The sequence below is a fragment of the Girardinichthys multiradiatus genome, chromosome 18, assembly GCF_021462225.1.
Source record: "Girardinichthys multiradiatus isolate DD_20200921_A chromosome 18, DD_fGirMul_XY1, whole genome shotgun sequence".
NCBI lineage: Eukaryota > Metazoa > Chordata > Actinopteri > Cyprinodontiformes > Goodeidae > Girardinichthys > Girardinichthys multiradiatus.
In genome coordinates, this window is record NC_061810.1 from 49,201,008 (window position 1) to 49,224,555 (window position 23,548).

Genomic DNA, 23,548 nt, shown 5'->3' on the forward strand with positions numbered 1-23,548 from the left:
ATAAGCACTTTAAAAACATCACAACTGACCAAAGTGCTGAACACATTTTATATATAAGCATTTGTTCTGAATCACATGTATAGCACTGAGTTGTCTTAGGCAGGGGTGTCCAAATCCAGTCCTTATAGGCCGGTGTCCTGCAAGTCTTAGATTTGTCCCTGCTCCAACACATCTGGTTCTGTTGTCCTCATCAGCATGTAGGCAAGTTCTGGAAAGGTCTGATAACTATGGACTCGTTTATTTCTGCTACATAGAACCTGAGAGAACACCTAAAACATGCAGGACACCGGACTTTTGGACATCACTGGTTATGGGCCTAAATACCCTGTCAGGTATGAACCATGTTCTGTAAACCTGTCAGATCATCAGAGATGTTCATTCTGAGGTACCAGGACCAGAACTAAACAAAAGAGGCAGCATTTATTTTCTATGCTGCTCAGCTTTAAAATAAACACCAGAAAACCTGCAATTTCATTTGAATTAGCATTTTAAAGCTTCTTTCTTTTATTTAATGCTGTAATTTTTATATTTCTTGTCTATGTTACACAAAGCACTATGAATAATCTATTTTCTGTATGAATTTTGATTAACAAATATTTTTTCTCAGTTTAAAATGATCAGATTAGAAAAAGAAAATCAACCACGTATGTGCCTACATGTACCTGAAATTAAATCTGTGTTGAATTATCTTATTTTCTACATTTCCATAAAATACCTTCTATATCTATTCCGGACAGAACGGAAGATGACGGGTACGAGTACATTCTTTATCTACAATGTTTTTGATGACAGCCACATGCTGAAACATTCTCTTGCTTTGAGTCTGTTGAGATTAAATTGTTAAATAATTAAATATTAACAGCGTTTCCCCTTCCATTGTCCAAGGAGGGCGTCCCACCCCACCAACAAGACTGCTCGCCCCTCCAAGAGGATCATGGCATAGAGTAATAATACGTTTTCACAGATAATGTCATTCATTTTATTCGATCTCGTCGTGAGCGATTTCTGGCCCTGTGTTGTCGCTACTCTACTTTCTATGGCCAAACTTGACAAAAGCAGGAAGAAATCATTCTCTGTGTCACCGACGCTGAGTTATGTACGCTCCCTGTCCCAACAGAGGACAGAAAAACATGTCGCTAAAACCTGGAAAGCAGGCAAGGATATCTGCGGTTTTAAAAAGCACCAAATTTAGTTTTGATGGCAGCACTTTCATAATTAAATACATGCAGACAGAGAAAGAAAGATGATAGATAAAGATGGATAGAGACAGAAACAGATAAAAGATGTGATAAAGAGAGACAACAAGATGAAGAAATAAGAAAGATGGAGAGACAGTTATGATATAGAAATGACATATAAATACAATATGTAGAAGATAAAGAAAGAACATTGTAGTTTTTTGTCCTTAGGAACAGGCTGCAGACTGTTCGAGCACCATTACAAACAATAAAGCGGTTTTAAACCTGTTAAAACACGGCAGCTCTCCTCTTCACTTAAGCGGTATAAAAGGTCGAATATTCCCTACCAATATGGCGGAGAGATCAACGTTTACGTGTTGCCTTTTGTGGGCGGGACTTCCGCTGCATGTCCGAGGGTCCAGCCCCTAACCCCCAGTGCGCAGACTCGTGTTTCTCTCGGTTCAATGGCGGCAGTTGGAGCGTCGTCCTTCATGTTTTCTTGGGTTTTTGTTGACGGAGCAGCAGCGGGAGAGTTAATAAAGATGTAAGATAGAAACAGCAGCAGTTGATGAACTCTGGAAAGAAGAGAAACGGTTTTGTAGCTCAGCAGGAACTGCTCAGTAACGGTTGAAGGAAAGTTTGGAGAGAGAAAAGCTACCAGAGATGTGGAGACAGCAGGTCAAACAGCGACTGGATGCAGCAGAGGAGCAGAGACACGAAATACTGGATGCTGCTTTCAGCCCCGAAGATCGGCTGCAGTCATTAGGTTTGGATGTTTTCATTGTTCTGCTAGCTGCAGGTTAGCAGCAGCTTTCAGGGACCTGATGGGTTTAGCTTGTTAGAACATGTGAAAACTATTCTCTGATTTTAATGTCTTTGTAGCTTAAAAGCATGGCTAATGTGTGTTCTTGTTTTGACATTAAAAGTGTAATGCAAAACTTTAACTACACTAAAACTAGTCAATGATTTTAAAGCCTTTTCTCCCCACTATGAACCTCTTTCAATATGTTGTGTATTATTGACTAGACAACAAGGTTCTGACAGCAGCTGAACAGTTAGTAGATACCAGGGATAAACTAAAAACAAAAATAATCTTAAAAAGCTGCTTAGACTACAATAATCATTAATGCGTTCATGCTTTCTGTGCCAGTCATGTATTTGGTGTGTGGTGTTTTTGTTTAATGCAGCAGATTTGTTTTAAACGCATTAAGATGTAGAGGTGAACTTATTAGGAAGCTTTTTCATGGAAAGCTTGTTCTATTTCATCCGACCGCCAGAGGCGGTGCTTCGGGCACTGAATGATCATTCTTGCGCATGCGCAGGTCGAGAATTTAATAACAACTTGGTCACATGTGACCTACCGGTGGCTCACGTGAGTCTATACAGTCACATGACACCGGGAGCCCAGTCCCTTCCTTCTTCTCGCGCGCAGGTTGATGAATGCAGGTGTTGACTTGTGTTCGTTGTTCCTCTTGCTGCTTGCTGCTAGAAGCCTTGTGATCGGTTGTGGTCGGAGCTGCGGATGGCTCTGCCCTCCAGAGGCTGCGCAAGCTGCTTTTTCTTCCATGTTTTCAGGTAAGTTTGTTAGGCTCGCCGGTAGCATTTTTTTCTGCTCATGCTGAGTCCGTTTAATTTTCGGCAGTGGTTTAATGCTCGCTTTTGTTTATTCCTGTTTGTCTGACTCGCTGGTGGCGTTTTCTGCTCGTCCTACGGCTCGTTGCTGTTTTTGCCGTAACAGGGTCTTGACGGCATTTTTTTCTGCCCGTTCGACCCCATCTGTTCCCATCTGTCCCTAAGTCATGGACAATCTTTGTTGTGCATCCTGTTCAGCTCCTCTGCAGCCTGAGGACGGTCATGACATGTTCCCTCCCTGCCTTGGGGTTGACCATCTCAGGGAGGCGCTTTCGGATCATGCCTGCTCTAATTGCAGCGTTCTGCCCGAGCAGTATGGTTGGCCTGGCTGTCCTCGGTGGAGCAGCCTGCTGACTGGGCGGTGTCTGTCCAGCGGGATCCGTTGCCTCATGGACAGGCTGCGGCCTCGACGTAGCGGTCCGCTGAGGATGTGCCTTTGGCGTCTGGGAGGAGAGCCAAGCGTCGCAGGCCCCTGGGACTGTCCGCTAGAGTGAATCAGCTTTCAACGGAGCTGGCCCAGACGAAGGCCTTCGTTCAGTCTCTCCGAGCGGATGGTGGCCGCGGCAAGGATGATGCTATTTCGGTTGCGGCCTCGGGCACCCTTTTTCGAGAGACCTTTCTGGAATTGGGCTCCCGGACCTCAGGTTGGGGCTCCGGTGCCTCTCAGGGAGGTGCAGTGGAACCGGTGTCTGCGGCTATTAGAACGGCTCTGGGCCGTTTGCAGCTGGATGTTCCCTCAGCCCAGTCTGCTCCATCTAGCGCCTTCTTTAGGCGTCGTGATGCCGAGGCCGCCTTTTTTGTTCCTCCCTCGGCGGAGTATGTCCAGGAGCTGCATGCTTGCTGGACGGACACGAGGGCTTTTTCCCGCCGACGGCGGTTGGCAGGGCCCTGGCTGCCATGCACGAGGCGCCCAAGTTTGGGTTGGGCTACATGCCTCCTGAGGGTTCTTCCAGGCACGGGGACTGTGGATCCTGCCTTATTTGGACAACTGCCTCATTTGTGCTGGGACCCGCGATCAGGCGATCCAAGACACTCGGACGGTGCTCGCCCACATACATCAGCTGGGTTTGAGAGCGAACCTGGAGAAGAGCAGCCTGATCCCCTCCCAGGTGACTGTTTTCTTAGGCATGATTCTAGACTCTGTTTCCATGACCGCCTGTCCTTCTGCTTGGCAAGTTGACGATATTCTGGGCATGCTTCCGTCTTGGCAGGGTTCCAGGGTTTGTGGAGTACCTGCGTCTTCTGGGCATGCTCACTGCTGCGTTCAGGGTGGTGCTTCTGGGGCTTCTTTCATTGTGGCCCCTGCAGATGTGGCTGAATGGGGTCGGCCTGGACCCCTCCCGGCGTACTCACAGGCTCCGACGGCTTCGGGTTGTGCCTCGGTGGCTACAGTCTCGTTCGTCCCCCTTCTGTGTCGAAGGGAAATCGTCCATGCGGATGCTTCCTCCAAGGGTTGGGGAGCGATTTGGCAAGACCTTGCGGCTCAGGGGGTGTGGTCCCTGCGGCAGTGCGGGGTCCATATCAACGTTCTGGAGCTGATGGCTGTGTTCCTGGTGCTCCGTGCTTTCCTTCCAGGGCTGCTGGGGAGACATGTGTTGGTTCGGTCGCACAACACCACGGTTGTCTTTCACATAAATCACCAAGGGGGGTCCAGGTCTCTGAGACTACTGTCCCTGACCTGCCGACTCCTGGTCGGGGCGGCGCCACGCCTTGCCAGCCTCAGGGCGGCCTATATTCCGGGTCCGCAGAATGTGTCCGCGGACTTTTTGTCTCAGCAGGTGCCGCTTCCGGGGGAGTGGCGGCTTCACCCAGAGGTGGTGGATCGCATTTGGGCGACCTTCGGCAGGGTGGAGATAGACCTGTTTGCCTCTAGAGATGCGTTCACTGTCCCCTCTGATTATCCCTGATGGACAGTGCCAGTCCTCTGGGCTGTGGCGCACGGGTGACCCTTCTCTATGCCTTTCCCGCATTCCCCCTGATCCCCCAGACGCTCCTGAAGGTTCTCCAGGACAGGCACGAGCTTCTGTTGGTAGCCCTGTTTTGGCCAGGGAGGACCTGGTTTCCTCTGGTGCGCAGGCTCTGCTCTGGCTCGCCGATGCACCTCCCCTCCAGGAGAGACCTCCTCTCCCAGATGGGGGGCTGGATTCTCCACCCCAATCCGGGCCGCCTAAAATCTGGCTTTGGCCGCTACAGGTGCAGGCTCTGCCTTCTCCCATTATAGGGGCAGGATGAGACAGATCATGACTGGCGCATGGGCACCGTCCACACGGGCCGCCTATGGTGCTAAGGGGGCGGTCTTTGCTGACTGGTGCCGTAGTAAGGGGCTGGACCCTGTTCGCTGTCCTGTTTCCCATTTGCTGTCCTTCCTTCAGGAGTTGCTGGATCTGGGGCGATCCCTTTCCACTTTGAAGGTGTATGTGGCAACCATTTCCCGTTGGCATGCCGGGTTTGGTGGTTGCTCTGTTGGCTGGCATTGGGATGTCACACTGCTCCTGAGGTGTGCCAGGCACTTGTGTCCACCCAGGTGCCCTGTGGCCCCTGCGTGGGATTTGTCGCTGGTGCTTGCGGCCCTTCAGTCTCCCCCTTTTGAGCCTGTTACGAGGATGGGCCTCAAGTGGCTCTCCCTGAAAACCGACTTGCTGGCCATAGTTTCTGCTAAACGGGTGGGGGAATTGCATGCTCTGTGTGTGTCTGAACCATGTTGTCGGTGGAACCCGGATGGCTCCGGTGTTACGCTGTGGACTAATGCTTCCTTTGTTCCAAAGGTGCCTGCAGTGGATTGCAGTGTTCTGCTGCTCCGGCTTTCCCGTTTTAATCCTGGTACCTCCTCTGAGCCTCTTTGCCCTGTCCGAGCGCTCGAGGCGTATGTCTGCTCCACAGCACCCATTCGTCAGACTGACTGTCTCTTTGTCTGTTATGCTGGCTCTCGGAAGGGTCAGGCTCTTTCTAGACAGCGGTTGGCACGTTGGATTGTGGAGATGATCTCTGTGACTTACTTCTTGCAGGACCGTCCCCTGCCGGGCGGCTTGCAATGTCGCTCCACTAGGAGCCTGTCCACCTCATGGCCTGCCATGACCGGGGTGCCTCTAGAGGCCATTTGTGAGGCAGCTTCCTGGACGGCGCCGAGCACCTTTGCCAGATTTAACAGAGTGAACGTCGCCACGCCTCATCCCCTGTAGGGCATACTGGAGCAACCGCCTTCTGCGTCCCGCTGAGGTTGGTGGGGTTGCTGTGTTTCTTGGGGTCTCCGTGGGATCCCTCGGGACCCTGTTGAAATATGTCATCCAGTGCTTAGGGATGAAATAAAACGAAAGTTACGACTGTAACTACGGTTCTATGAATCCCGATGACTGCCAGAGCGCTCGGTCCCTCAGTCTCAGCATGCTCGCCAGAAGATTGTCAAGACTGGGCTCCCGGTGTCATGTGACTATATAGACTCGCGTGAGCCACCGGTAGGTCACATGTGACCATGTTGTTATGAAATTCTCGACCTGCGCATGCGCAAGAATGATCATTCAGTGCTTGAAGCACCACCTCTGGCGGTCAGTAGGGATGAAATAGAACCATAGTTACAGTCGTAAATTTCGTTGCTGAGATGAGAGCGAACTGTTTCTTTCCAGTAGGCTGGACCGGTGGTTCCCAAACATTTCCATACCATGGCCCCCCAAACAGCATTAGTTTCTTAGCTATCATTTTTCTTGCCCTCGGTGGAAGACACACGCGTTTTCTCTCCCTCCCTGTTCTGCTTTTGTCTGTATTTTTCTCACAGCCTCGCTTTGCATATCCTCCAAATTTGTAAATTATGGATTTGGTCAGCTGGACTCTCAAAGTAATTGATCAAATGGTTTCGACGGGAAGACAGGCTAAAGGAGAACCCTCTTATCCAGACGGGACGTTCTTCTCTAGATACACAATGGATTCTTGGCAGCAGTGGAAGATTGTGTGCCTGACTACGATGTCGGTCGAGGACGTAGAAAATGTGTACATATTTGGACTTTTGATAACAGGATTTCTCCTTTTTGGAGTTGGTGGTTACCTGGCTTATCGAGTGATTTGCAAAACGTGGGCGGCTGTTCAAAGCATTCCAAAGCTACCTGCAATGTTGGATGGAATCTGTAGAGCGATCAACACTCAGAATGAAATGTTAAGAGAGCAGAATTGCGAGCTGGACACGATTCTTGAACAGAATCGCAGCCTGGCAGCGGTTAGACTCAGAGGTTAAAGGATATAATCTTGGAGAAGTTGTACGCTCGAGATCTGCGGAAAATACCAGAAATTTGGCTATTTGGATTCACAATTGAGACATACTTATAAAACTCTTAAGGTAGTTGGAAATTCACAACTGCCTGAACCACAACATTTATTGATTTTCTAAATCTGGCGCCCCAATGTGGTCTTGGCAACTGGCTATCGACAAAATATGTCCTGGATGTTATATAAACACGACGCTCTTCCCCAGCACTCCCCTACCAGCTGTGTGCTGATAGGACCATGCGGCCGATTGATAAAACTTCCACCTTTCTTCTCAAGGACAATGGCGCTTCTATCAGTGTTGACAGTCTAATTCTTGCAAACAAACTCAGACTTATATATTCACACCGTCAAGATTCCACCGTACCCTTGGGAAATCTTTACTTATGTGTATTTTGCTTACCCCTGCTGAGGTTTTTTGTACTATTTCAGACTATTCTGCTAAGAATAGTCTGAAATATGAACTTTTTCCTCCTATCTTACTTTACTAAATGAGTGATTTTGTTACTTTTCATAGATTTTCAGATTTCTCTGGAGGATTACCAGCAAAAGCCAAATATTATTAATATTTGAAAATTTGACTAAGCTGTTTTTACACCAATGTCCAGAGATTTCGAGATTTCTTAGAAGGATTCATAGATTTATTTTAGATTTCATAGAAGGATTGTATTACAACAATTTCGTACCAGTGAAAGCCAAACATTATTAGTATTAAAAAGTTTGGACCTACCAGTGACCCAGCTTCTCTACTTAGACTTCAGTGAGTGCCCATGACTGTTACAATTTGAATGATGGGACCACAGCTGCCTCATACCAGGGACCTCAACAATTAATATTATCAATTTTCTGCTAGCACAGGATGAATTCCTTACCACAGAGGACTTAATTAGCTAATTACCTCTATTAGAAAGATTGGATTAGAACCAGTTCTTACCAGTAAACTTCCAAGGATTATTAATGTCATTTGATTTGTTTTTCTGTGTTTGATTTTCTGTATCATTGTAATGTTTTTTCTCATGTACAGCGCTTTGAGTGCCTTGTTGCTGACAAGTGCTATATAAATAAACTTGACTTCTGGGCAGGGACCCTTTTTTGCAAACCCACAGACGATGCTAAAAATTACGTAAGAAACATAAACTTTTTAAGATGTCTTTTATTAACTATTGAATAATCAATACATTTTTTTATGTAAGAATATTATTAAAATATGTTACAATTATAAACCCACTGAATAACATTCAACAAACTGTTGAGAATAAGAACAGTGTTTTTTATCATCCCCCCAACCTTTCAGGCGCCCCCTGGCGGCCCCCACTTTGAAAACCACTGGGCTAGACTACTGACTTTCTGGGGTCTACATTTGCCTTAAACCCAAGTCAGAAAGACATGAACATTGTTTAAAGTTCTTCTTGATTATTTGAGGCCAATTTGTTACTGCATCATCTGCCAACATCCTTGCATGTTTTTTCTGCAGTGAGCAGTTTAAAGCCTTTATGCAACTTAGTATCTCAGGTTCACCAGTCCTTACTCACCTGTTGCGAGGTTAAAACAGATGGAATAACACATTTTCCTTGTTATAAAAACTGTGACAGCAACAGATGCAGATCACGTTTACCACTTAGATGTATTAATAGGTTTCATTTGTCCATGATGTACTTGTGTTTCAGTGGTCCAGTCAGATGTTCAGAAGATGGTGCTGGTTAAAGAAGAGGCTCCTGATGATCGGAGTCCTAATGGGGACCAGCAGGATTCAGAGTATCTCCACATAAAGGAGGAATGGGAGGAACTCTGGAGCGGTCTGGAAGGAGAGCAACTAAGACTAAAGGAGGCCAACAGGTTTACATCAACTGCAGTTCCTACAAAGAGTGAGGATGATGAAGAGAAACCTCTGTTCCTATTGCTTCCTCAAGACCAAAGAGACAAAAAGTATCTTCCAACCAGCAGCTCAGCTGCTCAGATGAAAGCAGAAACTGATGAAGAGGACTATGGAGGAGTAGAATCCAGCAGGAAGCCAGATCTGAACACTCATGGAGACACTTCCAACTCTTCAGAGACTGAAGACAGTGAGGAAGATGATGAAACTGTGAACCATCCAGACTCGTCAGACTTTGGGTCTGGAACTGAACGAAGTGAGGGACGACTGGGAAGGAGGACGGAGCTCCTGAATCTCAGAGTGGTAAACACTCGATTCAGGAACACATGATAAGTCATCCAGAATGAGATCTTCAAGGTGTTCATTTAATAGGAACACGTTTAGAAGCGAGTAATGGTGACTCGCTGAGGGAAATCCAACGGCTCTGAAATGTGGTTTGGTGGTGTCTGTGGAAAAGTTTCAACAGAAAATATCTGAGTGTCCACATGAGATCCACACAGGGGGACAAACCATTTGTTGTGATGTTTTGGAAACAGATTTAAGCAAAAGGCACATTTACAAACCCACCTGAAAGGTCCACACTGGTGATGAAACCGTTTGGTTGTGATGTTTGTGGCAACAGGTTTAGGTTAAAGGTCGACTTTAAAAACCCACCTGAGGATCCACGCTAGGAGACAAAGTGTTGGTTGTGATGTTGTGGACAAAGATTTAGAAAAAGACACATTTGAACCTGCACACCAAAATCCATACCGATTATAAGCTGTTTGGATGTGATTGTTGTGAACAAAGATTTAGCAAAAAAGTCAACTTTAAAAGACACCTGAGAACCACTCAGGAGGACAACCATTTGTTTGTGATGTTTGTGACACAGATTCCGATTGAAGTCAGCTTTAAACAACACACATGAGGATTCCACGGGGGACAAACCGTTTGGTTGTGATGTTGTGGACACAGATTTAAGCAACTTGGACATTTAAAAGCACACGCGAGGAAGTTCACAGTGGTGACAAACCGTTTGGTTGTGATGTTTTGGACAAACGTTTATTCAGAAGTCAACTTAAATGGACACCAGAGAATCCACGCAGGAGACAAACCATTTGGTTGTGATGTTTGTGGACAAAGATTTAAGTTAAGTCGGCTTTAAACACACACCTGAGAATTCACACTGGTGATAAACCATTTGTTTGTGATGTTTGTGGACACAGATTTAAGCAGAAGGCAGATTTAAAAATTCACATGAAAATCCATGCAGGTGATCAACCGTTTGGTTGATGCTTGTGAACACAGAGTTAGACATAAGTATTAAAAAGTCATATGAGAATCAACAGATGATGGGAAACCTGTAAATATTAAGAATATTGTTGGGAGAAACAGGAATGTTCACATAGAATCTAAGACACTTTATTTTTTTATTTGAAGCACTATTATTTAAACTGTTTAATTTATGCCAAACTCTGCATTTGAGTTGAAATGTAGATTTGTTCGTAACAAACTTTGTGGAGTCAAAGGCCAGACTTTTCTAACATCCTTGTTATACGATATCGCCTTTCATTTCAATGCAGTTAAAAAGACTAGATGCCACATAAAATCTCCCTTTAACACCGTTAATACTATAGCAACACTGTTTGATCTTTACATAAACTCATCTGTCACGGAGTTTTAGGACCAGAATGTTGCTCCGAGCGTTGCAGCTCTCACATGTCATGTATACTGCTGCATATTCCACGCTCTGCAGAGGCTTCATTCACCTGAGAATGCAGGAGAGTCGAAGTGAAACTGTTGTCATCACTCTGATTAATGTGGCTAATAATTATCTGACCTGGTATTGGTGCTGATAGAGCATTGACATTTAATTCCCTGATGATCAGTTGATCTTTTAATATGAAATAATATGAATAGAAAAACCAAACATTATGTAAAATAACATACCCGGCCCAGACTCAGCAGAACACTTTGAATTCTACAATAAGCATGGTCTGAGATAATATGAAATTGTCATGGAATGATAACCTTGAGTAAATAAAAAATACTGCTTCATGGTATTAACACAAATATGTACAACATGATCTATTTTCTTTTCATACAAAGAAGCTACAGTTAATAAATTGCTGCTGCCTGAATAAATTTGATTATTAAAGATATAATGTTGTTGAGAGCACAGCTAAATGTGGTGACGGTCGGCCTTTTCATATACTCATTACAATGAATTAGAACTAAGCTAAATATATTAAGCAAAGTTAAGCTTTACTTAAATAAGTATTCTATTAAAATTTAAGATGGTGTCATTTAAAAGATTTGTTAAAAAGAAGACTAGATCTGAATTTAGTAGACATTTAACTCTAGAATTGTATCACTTCTTGCTTCTCATGCAGAAACACTGAAAGCTAATATTAGCTGGTTAATTAGCCAGGCTCGGTCAGCTACATAAGAAATACTTCCTAACTAACAAGGTTGGTTTCATAACAGGAAGTTGCAATGGTTTTAATGCTTTTATTCCCTCTTGTCTAGAATATTTTTAACGCGCTTTTCTCATCTATCAACAATAAAGCCTTAGACCTCCTTCAGTTGGTCCAAAACTCTGCAGCAAGTCTCCTAACTGGCACCAAGAGCAGATCTCCCATCACTAAGGTTTTAATGTCTTTGCATTGGTTACCAGTTCATTTAGAATCCATTTTCAAATCCTGACTTTAACTCTCAGGCCCTGTGTGGTCTAACTGCTACCTGTATTACTGAATAGCTAAAGGATCCAACTGCAAATGGTGCCTTAGGTCCTCAAACCAAGGTCTGACCATAGTCCCAAGATCAGGTTTAAAACTGGAGGAGATCAATCTGTCCAGACTTTCTTTTTAGGTTGTCTGGATTCATTAAAAAAGCAGCTGAATATGTTCCTATTCAAACATGCATTTATTTAAATGTTATTGCATTTCTTTGATTATTTATATAATTTAGTTTGGTCTTTGTGTTTTAATCATGTTTTAATTTAATCAGGTTATAAAGTTTATGCTCTATTTTTGAAGCACTTTGTGCTTTTCATCAGCAAAATGGGTTAAATAAAGACAATTTACATGCTTTATAAACATGTCTGATAGATCATCTGTGGAGGGAGCTAAAAATTGGTGTGATGGGAAGGACGCCTAATGCAATGCAGTGTTATAGGCAGACTAGATGACATGCGTTTGATGAGAAAATGTTTGCAATGCTGACATGTGATCATCTGATCAGCCAAATGTAATAATCAGACAAATGTCTCATTATCAGCAGGCTTCTGTGCTTTAGTTGTCACTCGGTTGGTAGTTGGATTATTTTGGGTGGTTGTCCTTTTTGTTGTTGATGGGGTTCAACATGGTTTTCTCTTTGTTGTGATGCTACGTTCTTTCCTGTGTTCTTCATGAGTTGGTTTAAACTCTCATTTTAATATAGCAGTGGCTAAATTAAGTCTAGTTGTGGCATGATAAAGAAAAGTAAAGTAGAGGTGTATTACGGACTAAAATTTATGAATTTTAATATTTTAGGGCCGAACAACCCTCCTGTTGGAATAATGTAATTCTTTAACCCATTCATTGATGCACTTTGTCCTTTTTGGTCCATCTTTATTACCATTAAGTTAAACGTTTCCTCTGGGGAAGACGCAGTTCCGTAGAACTCTGCTTCTGTCCCGTTTTTAACAATTTCCTTCTGTCTCTTGACCGAACTTTCCTTTTACGTCTGGGTAATAGGGGTAATATTCCTCTAAAACTGGCAGACGTCTCTACAGGAGTTTAGAGCTTTCTGGCGCTCCAGTCGCTTTCCTCCTAGAAAACACATCTTCTCAGGAGAACCTCACTGAACCACCGAGGGGAGGGGTCTTTGCCAGTGAACCGCTGTTCTCCGCACACAGCCGGGTCCGCCCTGCTCAGCTCTAATGTAGAAACTCCCAAATCACCTCTGTCCCCAACACATACCTGTATTATAATTTAAACTTTTTGTCTGATTAAGACCTTTTAAACTTTTAACAGTTTTAAAGTTTTTATAATTTTGGGAGTCAATTCCTTAGAACAAAAATAATGTTGTAATTACTCCTAATGCGCTCATTTTATGAGCAGGAACAGAATTAGGAGTGGAACAAATACAATACAACTTTATTTATAAAGCACTTTAAAAAGAACAGTGGGGACAATAATGCTGTACACTGATAAAACTAAAGAAATAAATGTATGCTTAGCCGATCTAGCATGAATACAATAATTCTAGAATCACCCTATAAAACATAAAAACAATATAAAACAAACTAATAAAAATTGTTAAATTAATCAAATAAGAGTAAAAGACTAAGAGCCAATAGTGAAAAACCAAGGAGAAAAAAATGTGTTTTAAGAGAGGACTGAAAAACAGTCTGCTGGTCTAATTTGCAATGGCAGCTTATTCCACAATTTGGGGGCAGCAACTGAAAAGGCTCGGTCAACTCTCAACATATTTGTTGGCTTTGGGACAACCAGCAGTGACTGATCAACCGACCTGAGAGAGCGTGAGGGAACATACATTTGAATCAGGTCAGACAAATACTGAGGGGCAAGACCATTTAAACACTTAAACCTAAATAAAAGAACTTAACTGAAAAACCAGTGGAGAGATACCAAAACAGGAGTGATCTGTTCATGTTTCCTTGTGCCAGTTAAAAGGCGATCAGCAGCATTTTGAACCAGCTGAAGTCGATTAACGAAAACCAATGAGACCCGAGGAAATTAGATTAGATTCGTTTTAGGTTTATTTCACGCTGGAACAGTCAATACCGACAGCTTACTGGTGCACCGTTTCTTTTTTTCTTTGTTTTTACTGTTGTTTTTTTTTTTATTGTTGAAATAAACATTTTGTACCATACTCCTGCACATCCTGCCGTTTCTACACGATCAGTTTAGGGGACAATGAATCGACGGGCAAAATCACCTAAAATAAGAACCAAAATCCATATCAATCTCCATTTCACCTGTCATCTATTGGATCCATGAAGTCCTTTGGTCCGAATAACCTAGATATTAGTTTTAATAAATGGGCAGAATCCAAATGTGAATACATTCATCAACTGTTTGCTAGTGGTCAGTTGAAAACATCTGAGCGACTCCAAACTGAATCTAAACTCCCCAACACGGATCATTTCAGATTCTCACAGCTCAGATCCTGCCTGGTGTCACATAAGGGGTGGAGTACAATCAGAACTCCAACTCCCCTTGAGAAGGCTCTAATTGATGTCCAGGTAGGAAGAGCAGAAGGAAAATAAAGCATTTTATCCAGTATTTTGTGTCCATGAACCAGGTTGCTACTATAACTCAGGTAGCAATTCAGCAGAGATGGGAGGAGGAAATGGGCCTGAGGAAGACTGGGAGGCATTATGCACCGAAGCTCTTTTCATTACAAATCCACACACACGAAGAGAGTTTAGGTGGAAAACAATGAAGTTATTCAGAACTCTGAACTTTACATCGAACGGGCACGGCAGTGGCGCAGAGGTAAAGCCTGCGACCCGTTTACAGAGGCCTTAGTCCTTGACGCAAGCTGTCGCAGGTTTGAGTCTCGGTCCATTTACATTTGCTGCATGTCTTCCACCCCCCTTCTTGAACCTACTTCCTGTCAACTCACTTTTGAAAAAATTAGAAATAAAGGCTATTAGTGCCTAAAAAAATAAATAAAATCATCAAGGATGGGTCCAAATAATACCAGCTTATGCTGGAGAAATTGCAACACCTAATAGCAGATCACATCCATGTATTCTTGTCATGCCCAAGGCTGAATGTATTCTAGGAGGATGGACTCGAAGCTTTCAATGCCAGCATAGCACCAGAGCCCAGTTTTGCATTGTTGGGTCTTACCCCAGAAGATCTGCTACTTAGATGGATGCTCTGTGACTTTATGACAACACACTTTTATCATAAAGTTGTCCCTTTTCTCTTATTTGTGTTAGGATTATGATGATTGATTAATTAATATTTATCAATAATTATAATTGAAAATCATAATTTAACAAAATTAATTTCTTAACCAAAAATCTTTATTTATGAATTGAAGCCAGAGATGTCCTCTGGTGTTGTAATTGTAGCCTAAAGCCCTTGATAATTACAATTATTAAATTCTCTGTAATAGTTGATTACTATTATTAGATGTCACTGTTTAATCAACTGTTTCTGCCGAAACGTGGGGAACTTTAACCTTATTTTGACTGACAAATCACTCTTGCACAAAATAAACACAAACGCCTTCTCTTTATCTACGTGAATATTTATTAAATCAACAGTCCTGATACAATCCGCTCTCCCATTCAATAATCTTGCTCTCAGGCATTACAACAACACAGCAAAACACAGAGCTGGGAAGCACAGCGGCTTTCAGATGTCCACAGCAAATCAAAGTTTACTGCGCGTCCGCAGTTAAACTCCAAGAAGAGCGGTCAATCTCCGTCCTCTGGCCTCCTTGGCGAAAGGGGAAAATATGATCTGACCGTCAACAGTCGACTGGAACAAAACAAGGGTGGTAATCCGTCTCCTTGAGAACTCCGTGGTTTTTTGGTTATGTGTTAAACTCACGTCTTTGATCGGCAAAGTGAAAACTTACAAGCCTTCTTATTCCTGTAACCTTAATTCGCTTAGTTTTCTCGTTGGCCAACGAGGAGAATTAATTGAAATCCATGTGGGATCTCTTCTCCAGAATGCTGCTTCAGTTGCGTGGTAACCGCGTCTAGGTCCCAAGTTGAAAGCAATGGTGGGCCGTCTCATACTGTGTTATATAGTTGGCTCTGGCGTCAGAGCTGCGACGCCCCCATCCTATCAGCCGTGGTGGCCGCTGGCATTTGTAGTAGCGGACTGTCCTGGGATACAAACTGGCCAAAAACGCCGGAAGGCCTGGTGGCGTCCAGCAACGTGCAAATGGTCCAATATTCAACAAAACATGGTCCAACATTTGTTGTTAATAAATGAGAAATTAAACAAGATTTTGTTGTTGAAGAAACTTCTTATCTTAGTTTTTACTTAATGTCACCAGTCGTAAAATATTGCATACTTTACCCTACCTGCTGCTAACACTAAGAATTTATAGGTTTGTGCTGATGATACAAACCACTGTCAATGGTGGACATTAGCACAATGCCTAAAAACTTGTAAGATGTAACCTTACAGTCTAAATGTCAGTTATTTTTGTATTTGCCATGGTAAGAGAGTAACAGATATTTCAAACTTTAAAAGCCATAAGTATGATGCAAAGCAATTTATTAAGCTGTGTAGCTATAGTCACTTGATCCATGGTTAATAGTCTGACATTTTAATTTTCAATAAAACTAAAACTTTCTCTTTTTTATTAATTCTTTCTGTTTTTTTTTTTTTAATTGTTTTGGCATAAGGTCTTAGGATAACATTATTTTAATAAAAGAGATAATAATTCTCTTCTTCAAATATTTAACTGCTTTTAAAACCGAACCTTCAGCATTCAGTAAACGATTGACGAGGCCGATTGTTCCCTACCAATATGGCGGATGCATCGACGTGGGCGGGACTTCCGGGAGTTTCACCCCTGGCACTAATGCGCAGACTCGTGTTTCTCTCCGGTTCAATGGCGGCAGTTGGAGCGTCGTCCTTCGTGTTTTCTTGGGTTTTTGTTGACGGAGCAGCAGCGGGAGAGTTAATAAAGATGTAAGATAGAAACAGCAGCAGTTGATGAACTCTGGAAAGAAGAGAAACGGTTTGAAGCTCAGCAGGAACTGCTCAGTAACGGTTGAAGGAAAGTTTGGAGAGAGAAAAGCTACCAGAGATGTGGAGACAGCAGGTCAAACAGCGACTGGATGCAGCAGAGGAGCAGAAACACGAAATACTGGATGCTGCTTTCAGCCCCGAAGATCGGCTGCAGTCATTAGGTTTGGATGTTTTCATTGTTCTGCTAGCTGCAGGTTAGCAGCAGCTTTACAGTCAAAAAGCGGAATAAAAATAGAAACAAGAAATGCTTTCAGTGGGTTTTTTCTTTTTGCAGTGACACCAAACATGTACAATCAGAGGACCCTTTAAGTACCAAGGCTAAAATGCAGATTTTGACATATTTTGCTATTATGGCTGTAAAATGGCCAGGGAATGCCCCAAGTCTGAGATCGTTGGCCCCTCTTGCCAGGGGTACTTGAACTTGACTTTCCAACACCTGGTTAATGACTATTGCATATTATAAGGCATTGTCAGCTCTTTAAAAGAAGAAAAATGCAAAATCGAATTTGTTTTTTAAGGCTTTTATGAGAATAAATTTTACGATTGTTAATTAAGTTTTGATTTGACATTTGAAATGTGAGCCTACACATGTTCTGAACAATCACAGGTCTAGGACTCTGGGTGTGCAAAAAACAGTACAAAACATAACAATATACATAGGTGAAAATTAGGCCAAACAACATTACAAAGGTATATAAAATGTGTTATGAACATTCTCAAGTCATATATTAATATTGCACATGAACTCTTGATTTGAAACTTGAAATATTAACCTTTACATGTGTGCAAAAAACAGTGCAAAAATAACTATATACAAACACTGAGAAAAAAAATGAATTTTTAACATTCATAAGTCAAAAATAAAAACAATATGACAATGCTTTATTTATAACAACAGAACTTTGTACTATCGCTACTATCTACACAGCTGGTAGTTCCTTTCTGGTTGCAGACACAGTGGTGCATTACAACGTTTGCACATCCAGCTGGTGCACTTTTTGCAAAGTTTGCAAATACACCGTCCCTTGGTCGAACGCTGGGAAGCTGGATTTCCACTGCTTGTGGGGTCAGGGTAGTGGTTGGTGACTGGTGGGATGGGACGAGAGCATTTCAATTCAATTCAAGAATACTTTATTAATCCCAAAGGGAAATTAAATGTTGTTGTAGCTCATATTATGAGGGTTTCCTCAAAGAGCCGTTGTAGATGCTGATGGCTGTGGGCAGGAAGGATCTCCTGTAGCGCTCCGTCTTACAGCAGATCTGAAGAAGCCTCTGACTGAAGACACTCTGTTGTTGTAGGACAGTCTCATGAAGAGGATGCTCAGGGTTCTCCATAATGTTCTTCATTTTATGAAGAATCCGTCTTTCCACAATGATCTCCAGAGGTTCCAGAGGAGTCCCCAGAACAGAGCCAGCCTTTTTTATCAGCTTGTTGAGCTTTTTTAAGTCCCTGGTTCTGATGCTGCTTCCCCAGCAGATGATGGCAGAAGAGATCACACTCTCCACAACAGACTTATAGAAGATATGCAGCATCTTGCTGCAAACACCAAAGGACCTACGCTTCCTCAAGAAGTACAGTCTGCTTTGTCCCTTCTTGTAGATGCTTCACAGTTGCATCTCCACTCTAGTCTGTTGTCCAGGTGAACACCGAGGTATTTATACTCCTCCACCACCTCTACTTCTTCTCCCATGATAGAAATAGTTTTTGACTTATTCCTGTTTCTCTTAAAATCTACAATCATCTCCTTTGTTTTAGTCACATTCAAAATGAGATGATTGTTTCCACACCATGCCACAAAGTGGTCCACCACCTTCCTGTACTCAGCTTCTTGTCCATCTCTGATCCACCCCACGACTGCAGAATCATCCGAGTATTTCTGCAGATGACAGGAGTCTGTCTTGTACTGGAAGTCTGAGGTGTACAGAATAAAAAGGAATGGTGAGAGTACCGTCCCCTGTGGTGCTCCTGTGCTGCTGACTACCTGGTTAGACTCACAACCCTTCAGTCTCACAAACTGTGGTCTGTTTGTCAGGTAGTCTTTGATCCAGGAGATTGTTGAGGCCTCCACCGGAGTCTTCTTGAGTTAAATGTTCTGGAGAAATCAAAGAACATGATCCTCACAGTGCTGCTGGCTTTGTCCAGATGACAGTGGGTTTGTTGAAGCAGGTGTATGATGGCATCTTCAACTCCACAGCGATAAGCAAACTGAAGGGGGTCCTGATGGTTTACTGTTTGCTTACTCAGGTGGGCCAACAGGAGTCTCTCTAGGACCTTCATGATGTGAGATGTCAGGGCAACAGGTCTATAGTGATTGAGGACTGATGGGTGAGTTTTCTTTGGTACCGGAACAAGACAGGAGGTCTTCCACAAGCCATTCTTCTTGCAGGATAGTGGCCTCGCTCCTCCAAAACACCCCAAAGTGGCTCAATAATATTTAGATCTGGTGACTGTGCAGGCCATGGGAGATGTTCAACTTCACTTTCATGTTCATCAAACCAATCTTTTACCAGTCTTGCTGTGTGTATTGGTGCAATGTCATCCTGATACACGGCACCACCTTCAGGATACAATGTTTGAACCATTGGATGCACATGGTCCTCAAGAATGGTTTGGTAGTCCTTGGCAATGACGCGCCCGAACATCCCTTTCAGACAGCTTCCTCTTGTGTCCAAAGTTAATCCAGTTGGATGTGGTTCGTCCTTCTTGGTGGTATGCTGACATTACCCTGGATACCGTAGCTCTTGATTCATCACAAAGACTTGCTGTCTTGGTCACAGATGCACCAGCAAGACGTGCACCAACAATTTGTCCTCTCTTGAACTCTGGTATGTCACCCATAATGTTGTGTGTATTTCAATATTTTGAGCAAAACTGTGCTCTTACCCTGCTAATTGAACCTTCACACTCTGCTCTTACTGGTGCAATGTGCAATCAATGAAGACTGGCTACCAGGCTGGTCCAGTTTAGCCATGAAACCTCCCACACTAAAATGACAGGTGTTTCAGTTTCATTGTCCAACCCCTGTATGTGTGTCTTATAAATTGTACCCACCACCAGAAACGCGCAGAAACACACAGAAAACCTATATCACGTTATATAATGCTAGCTTACTCCTAATTCTTTCTCTCTCCTTTTCTCCCTGTTGTCTTTTTTCAAAGCTGTGGTTTTCGCGGTAGAGGTCACATTACCGTAATATACACCCTAGATTATACATGGACAGGAAGAAGTGATTCTCAGTTCTCTGTCAGCATTGTAATGTTTCACAATGCGCGAACTTTCAGTTAAGGTAATACTATTCTAGCTGCGCCAGGAACATAGCGCCGGCACTATGGCGGTACTTAAAGGGTTAAAAAATAAAACCCCACAATATGGTGACATTATGGTTTACAAGGACCACCACTGTGTTTAGGGCTTTATTAAACTGACTTATTATTTTCCAAATACCATCCCAGGACACGCAAAAAGATACCAAAATGGGCAGAAGCAGCAGTCAGATAGCTACAATAATATTTATCCTGAACAAAATACAATTATTACAAGTAAACTTAGAGATATGAATGTTTAGATTATTAGTGGTAGAAATTATATTTTAAGTTATCTAGAATTCCAGCTGAAAGTTATTTCAAAATCCCAAATTTATCCTGTAAAGAATGACAGTTGAGTGTTAATAGGAAGAATTTCATTCTAGATATCTGAAAGTTTAGTTTTAAGTGAGTAGGAAGAATTGATTTATGCATACTTGTTGAAATATCTCCCTGTTATTAAATGTAAACCCGGCTTGCCATAAGGAATGCTGGGTGGCTCCATATAGTCAATGGAAACTCTGCTCACTCCTTAAATCTTTGGGACATTTTATTGAAGGAAATTTAATCTGTAAGAACCCTATGGCACAACTTATTAATGCTTTTAAAACTGTAACTTTTCAAACCTCTACTTTACTTGAGATCCCTAAAAGTCACTTTGTTAGCATCAGCTCCCATCCACAGGGCACTGTGAATTTATGGCAACCTGTCGTTGTGAATAAAAGATCTGGAGAACTTAGTTTAAGACGCATAGCAGTTACTGTTGTTCATATTGTGTTTAATTGTTGCCTGCAGATGTTCAGCAGATGCTGCTGGTTAAAGAGGCTCCTGAAGAACAGAGTCCTGGTGTGGACCACATAAAGGAGGAACAGGAGGAACTCTGGATCAGTCAGGAGGAAGGAGGGCAGCTCAGTGTGAAGGAAGAGACTGATGCCCCCAGGTGTCCAGAGACTCTCCACCTAAAGGAGGAACTCTGGACCGGTCTGGAGGGAGAGCAGCTCAGTATGAAGGAGGCTGATGCAAACATGTTTCCATTAACTGCTGCTCCTCTGAAGAGTGAAGATGATGAAGAGAAACCTCTGTTCTCACAGCTTCATCAAATAGAAAACAGAGATATTCCAACCAGTAGCGTAGCTGACCAGATGAAAGTAGAACCTGATGAAGAGGACTATGGAGAAGCAGAATCCAACAGGAAGACAGATCTGAACACTCATGGAGACACTTTCAACTCTTCTGAGACTGAAGACAGCGAGGAAGATGATGTGAACCATCCTGACTCAGGATCTGAGACTGAAGACAGTAATGATGACTGGAAGGAGAGCAGGACTCGTGAGTCAGGTGGAAACTCTGTCAGCAGATCTATAAACTGCTCTGACTGTGGCCAACAGTTTGATACCAAGCTCTCTCTTCAGACTCACATGGCAGATCATTCACCAAATAGCTCTTCAGCTAATAGAAAATGTTTTAGCGAAAAGAAAAATGTAGACACACCAAAGAAAGACCAAAAGGGTTTAAAATGTGATGAATGTGGTAAATGTTTTATGAAGAAAAAGCATCTAAATCAACACATGAGAGTTCACACTGGAGAAAAACCATTTGGATGTCATATTTGTGGCCAAAGTTTTAGTATTAAATCAACTTTAAACAGTCACATGAGGATCCACACTGGAGAGAAACCATTTGGTTGTAATGTTTGTGGGCATAAATTTGGCATAAAGTCATCTTTAAACAAACACATGAGAATCCACACAGGAGAGAAACCATTTGCTTGTCATATTTGTGGACAAAGTTTTAGTACTAAATCAACTTTAAACATTCACATGAGGGTCCACACTGGAGAGAAACCATTTGGTTGTGATGTTTGTGGACATAAATTTAGCATAAAGTCATCTTTAAACAAACACATGAGAATCCACACAGGAGAGAAACCATTTGCTTGTCATATTTGTGGACAAAAATTTAGCCGAAAGTCAACCTTGAATTTGCACAAAAGAAAACACACAGGGCAGAAACAGTTTGTTTGTGATGTTTGTGGAAAAGGATGTAATGGTAATTCAACTTTAAAAAATCACATCAGGACCCACACAGGAGAGAAACCATTTGGTTGTGATGTTTGTGGACAAAGATTTAGCCGAAAGTCAACCTTGAATTTGCACACAAGAAAACACACTGGGCAGAAACAATTTGTTTGTGATGTTTGTGGAAAAGGATGTAATGGTAATTCAACTTTAAAAAATCACATCAGGACCCACACAGGAGAGAAACCATTTGGTTGTGATGTTTGTGGACAAAGATTTAGCCGAAAGTCCACCTTGAATTTGCACTCAAAAAACCACACTGGGCAGAAACAGTTTGTTTGTGGAAAAGGATTTACTGATAATTCAACGTTAAAAAACACATCAGGATCCACCTGAGATCCAACATATGGTTATGATTTTATTGCCATAGATTCTTCAGGTTTAAGCTAACTATACCAACTCTCCTTAAAGTCCTGCTGGAAATGTTGAAAAGTTTCCAATTGAGGAGGGGCTGCTGCTCACTAATAAAGCTTATACATCTGATGCTAATGAAAATATCATTTTTATTCATAATATTGTTCAAGAAATAGTATTTTTAAGAGAACCGCTTGAGCTTCTGTGAGAATTTAGTTGTTTTAACAATTTTAGTTTTCTCCATCAGATGTTTTCCACATATTTGCTAGTAATGACTTTTATCTTAAAATTCATATTTTGGATCCAGTTCAGTTGCATCGCTTCATGCAGAATATGGTCACCCCACAACCTGAGTGATCTCTGTTATATTGGAGCCATCTTGGATGAGTCATGTGACTCATAAACCATCAGTATCATCTGTGCCACTTTCCCCTCCGTTTTCACCTGAAGTCTTCCTGTTTAAGGTTCTCTCTTTTTGTGACCTTTGTAGCTCTTTAGCGCCCCCTTTCTGTGCATCATGTGTTTCTAGATTGGATTGCAGGCTCGGTCTCTTGGACCCTGCCTGCTGCAGTCGTGACATCGCTCTGTTCCAAACCCGCCCTCTGCTTCAGTAATAACAGTCTGTCACATAATCAGCAGCTGCAAATAAACTGAAGATTTTTACAATATTTCTGAGGTTCTGTTCATTTTTAATGGAAGAATGTTTCTATTTCTTTTACTCCTAATGAAGTTCTGTAAATATGTCTCCATGAAATGTCCAATATTTTCCTGAAACTTGACTTTATTCTCTTTATTACATTCTGTTATTTGTTGATATGTGAAAAACCCACTTCCCGTATGGTCCAACAGAGCTCGGCTTGGTTCTGTTAGAACCTCAGAGTTTGGAAACACTCGTCTGACGTCCAGACGCTCAACTCTGTGTTTCCACCTCAAAGCCCTAAGCTGTCAGCAAACTTCAGGAGTAAAGACTGGATCTGAGCTTCATCTGGTGTTCAGCAGATGTTAGCTTGCTGCTTTTTCACTGAAAACGTTGGTCTACTGTGTTATTGTTAACACATTTCTGGATAATATGAACGGATAATATGAAACGGATCCAAACTGAAATAATATAAATACGGAATAAAGTTAAGCCCAAAGAAAAACCAATAACTCGGGCAGATTTGGATT

The 23,548-nt window shown here is 42.5% G+C and overlaps 2 protein-coding genes and 1 long non-coding RNA gene across 4 annotated transcripts in view; all 3 read left to right on the forward strand.

Moving 5' to 3' along the window:
- The window catches only part of LOC124884019 (gastrula zinc finger protein XlCGF57.1-like), a 33,303-nt gene extending 10,787 nt beyond the window's left edge, over nucleotides 1–22,516 (forward strand). Inside the window, exon 3 of the mRNA XM_047391605.1 lies at nucleotides 22,372–22,516. Coding sequence (XP_047247561.1) covers nucleotides 22,372–22,397 — 26 coding nt within the window. The 3' untranslated portion in view covers nucleotides 22,398–22,516. The remainder of the gene's footprint in view (nucleotides 1–22,371) is intronic.
- Nucleotides 1,785–22,516, forward strand: LOC124884021 (zinc finger protein OZF-like). Of its 2 annotated transcripts, none has more exons than XM_047391609.1 (2): nucleotides 1,785–1,944; nucleotides 20,745–22,516. In XM_047391609.1, the coding sequence occupies exons 1-2, from the start codon at nucleotides 1,842–1,844 to the stop codon at nucleotides 22,361–22,363; spliced, it is 1,722 nt and encodes a 573-aa protein (XP_047247565.1). In that variant the 5' UTR covers nucleotides 1,785–1,841; the 3' UTR covers nucleotides 22,364–22,516. The 2 variants fall into 2 exon arrangements, with proteins under 2 accessions (XP_047247565.1, XP_047247564.1); XM_047391608.1 differs by lacking the exon at nucleotides 1,785–1,944 and adding an exon at nucleotides 16,430–16,807.
- On the forward strand, nucleotides 2,610–9,189 carry LOC124884028. Its single transcript, XR_007042371.1, has 3 exons — nucleotides 2,610–2,753; nucleotides 5,816–6,026; nucleotides 8,729–9,189. It is a non-coding gene; the product is annotated as an uncharacterized LOC124884028 (long non-coding RNA).
- Nucleotides 22,517–23,548: the final 1,032 nt, after the last annotated feature.

Excerpts from the sequence above, each read along its gene's own strand:
- LOC124884021 (XM_047391609.1), top strand. The coding sequence starts at position 1,842 with ATGTGGAGACAGCAGGTCAAACAGCGACTGGATGCAGCAGAGGAGCAG. Across the intron at positions 1,945-20,744 it reads AGATCGGCTGCAGTCATTAG|ATGTTCAGCAGATGCTGCTG; the intron begins GTTTGGATGTTT and ends TGTTGCCTGCAG.